At 43.1% G+C, this 2,204-nt stretch overlaps 1 protein-coding gene across 1 annotated transcript; it reads left to right on the forward strand.

Moving 5' to 3' along the window:
• Positions 1 to 988: 988 nt before the first annotated feature.
• Positions 989 to 1,726, forward strand: LOC115922362. Its single transcript, XM_030981271.1, has one exon. The coding sequence runs from the start codon at positions 989 to 991 to the stop codon at positions 1,724 to 1,726; it is 738 nt and encodes a 245-aa protein (XP_030837131.1).
• The last annotated feature ends 478 nt before the right edge of the window (positions 1,727 to 2,204 follow it).

The following is a 2,204-nucleotide window of genomic DNA, read 5'->3' on the forward strand; positions in this document are numbered from 1 at the left end:
ATGTTTAGGGGTCAAAGAAAATAGCTCGGTAGAACTTAGGAATGTTTTTGTCTAACATTTTATAACCATAGTTATCCGGTATGCGGCTCTTTATATAGGTAACCCCTTTTTAATTAGCTCAGGGAAAATCCACCTCCCCTGCCTTGCATAGATGGCATTGGAAGGTGTTGCGAGCCTCCATTGTAGCTATACTTTGAATTTATTCATATTAGCAAGCTAAGAAACACTGACATGATGAGACAAACCAACAAAAACGGATACCGGCCCGGTTGTCGCTAGGGTGAACAAGAACCGCATCCCCCAGTGACAAACCAGGCTGAGGTCGGAAAATTGAATACTGGTTTCAAATCCAAATCTAGAATTAAAATCATAGATTGCAAAGCAGCAACTCTAATATCGAGTTTTAATGTCCGGTCCCTCAAGTCAAAGGAGAATTAAGATGGGAGAACTAACAGCACTAGCTGAAGAAAAGAGAGTAGACATTCTGTGTATACAGATACATCATATCTACCATGAAAATGTGCATATTGAGATGAAGGACATGGGCAAAGGTTGGGTACTAGCTATGTCTTAAGGCACCAAGAATACAGTGAATAGCACAGTTGGAGGGGTTGGTATATTGATGAGTCCTTTTGCTTATAAGTCACTGGAATACCTTAAAAAGGCGAGTCCTCGTATACTTCTAGTCAAGTTCAGTGGAAATCCACCTCCCACTGTTATCACCTGCTACAGTCCAACCAACTGCTCCCCAGACAATGAAGCTGTAAATTTCTATAGCTTACTGTCTGATGTCATTAAAAAGATCCCTCAGCACAACATTAAGATTATCTGTGGGGACATGAATGCCCAGGTTAGCTCTATAGACAGCAAGGGTTTTACTTTTGGCAATAGGACTAACAGAAATGGGCAGTACTTGCTGAACATGACATGACATGACATCTTAAGAGCCTATGGAATACCACACACAATAGTTACAGCAGTAGGAGTGATGTACAAAGATACCACAGCTCAAGTACGTTCACCAGATGGAGAGACCGACTCATTTACCATCTTAGCAGGAGTGCTTGAAGGAGATACCTTAGCACCATACCTATTCATCATAGCATTGGATTATGCTCTAAGAATGGCTACTGAAGGGTTCGAGGATCTAGGCTTCACCCTACAGGAAAGGAAAAGTAGCAGATATCCTGCTGAAATGATCACTGATACCGACTTTGCTGATGATATTGCACTAATCTCAGACAATCTGGAAAAGGCACAGAAGCTCCTAGAACAAGTGGAGTCTGCAGCAAGCCAAGTCGGTCTACAAATAAACAGTACTAAGACAGAATTCATGATGTACAACCTTCGTGAAGGCGATATCTGTACTGCTGACAGGACAAAGCTGAAGCAGGTCCAAGACTTTCAGTACCTTGGCTCGTGGGTTGATCAGTCAAAACAAGACCTGATTATCCGAAAAGCAAAAGCCAGACTGAGAGACCGTCGCCTTCGTTTCAGTGGGCACTGCTGGAGGAGCAAGAGTGAAATCATTTCACAAATGCTCTTCTGGGAGCCCTCAAGGGGCAAACGCACCAGAGGGCGCCCAGCAATGACTTACATTGACCAGTTAGCAAAAGACACCTGTCTACCAAGACAGGAGCTCCAAATATCATGGAGAATAGAACTGAATGGAAAAAGCTTGTCAAATCAGTGCGAGTACGCTCGACCTAGTAGTAGTTACAGTTAAACAGGAACAATCACTGTTCTTTTAAAGATAAAATTGAAGAATTTGAAACCATCCTTGTTTATCGGCTTCTTTTATTCTTTGAATCCAACACAATTGTTGTGCTCTGGCAGATGACTGGTCCATTCCAAATAAATAATCCAGTGGTTGCAAAAACAATTTTGATTTTGTCGAGTAACAGCAACAGGGCCAGACGGAATCTCTGCCAGAATGTTGAAGGAAACCGCCGATCGGATTTCCCCTGCGATCACCCTGCTTTTCCAAGCCTCCCTTCATCAAGGATGCGTTCCATCGATGTGGAAGAAGGCACTTGTAGTTCCCATCTACAAGAAGGGCTGCAAGTCATCCCCGGTTAACTACAGGCCGATTTCACTGACTGCGATCATATGCAAGCTGTGTGAGCATGTTGTTCACTGTGCAGTTATCCACCACCTCATCCATCATGACATTCTATCTGAAAATCAGCATGGCTTTCGGAAGC

This window comes from Strongylocentrotus purpuratus, unplaced genomic scaffold (assembly GCF_000002235.5).
Source record: "Strongylocentrotus purpuratus isolate Spur 01 unplaced genomic scaffold, Spur_5.0 spur5_scaffold_11, whole genome shotgun sequence".
In the NCBI taxonomy this organism is placed as follows: domain Eukaryota; kingdom Metazoa; phylum Echinodermata; class Echinoidea; order Camarodonta; family Strongylocentrotidae; genus Strongylocentrotus; species Strongylocentrotus purpuratus.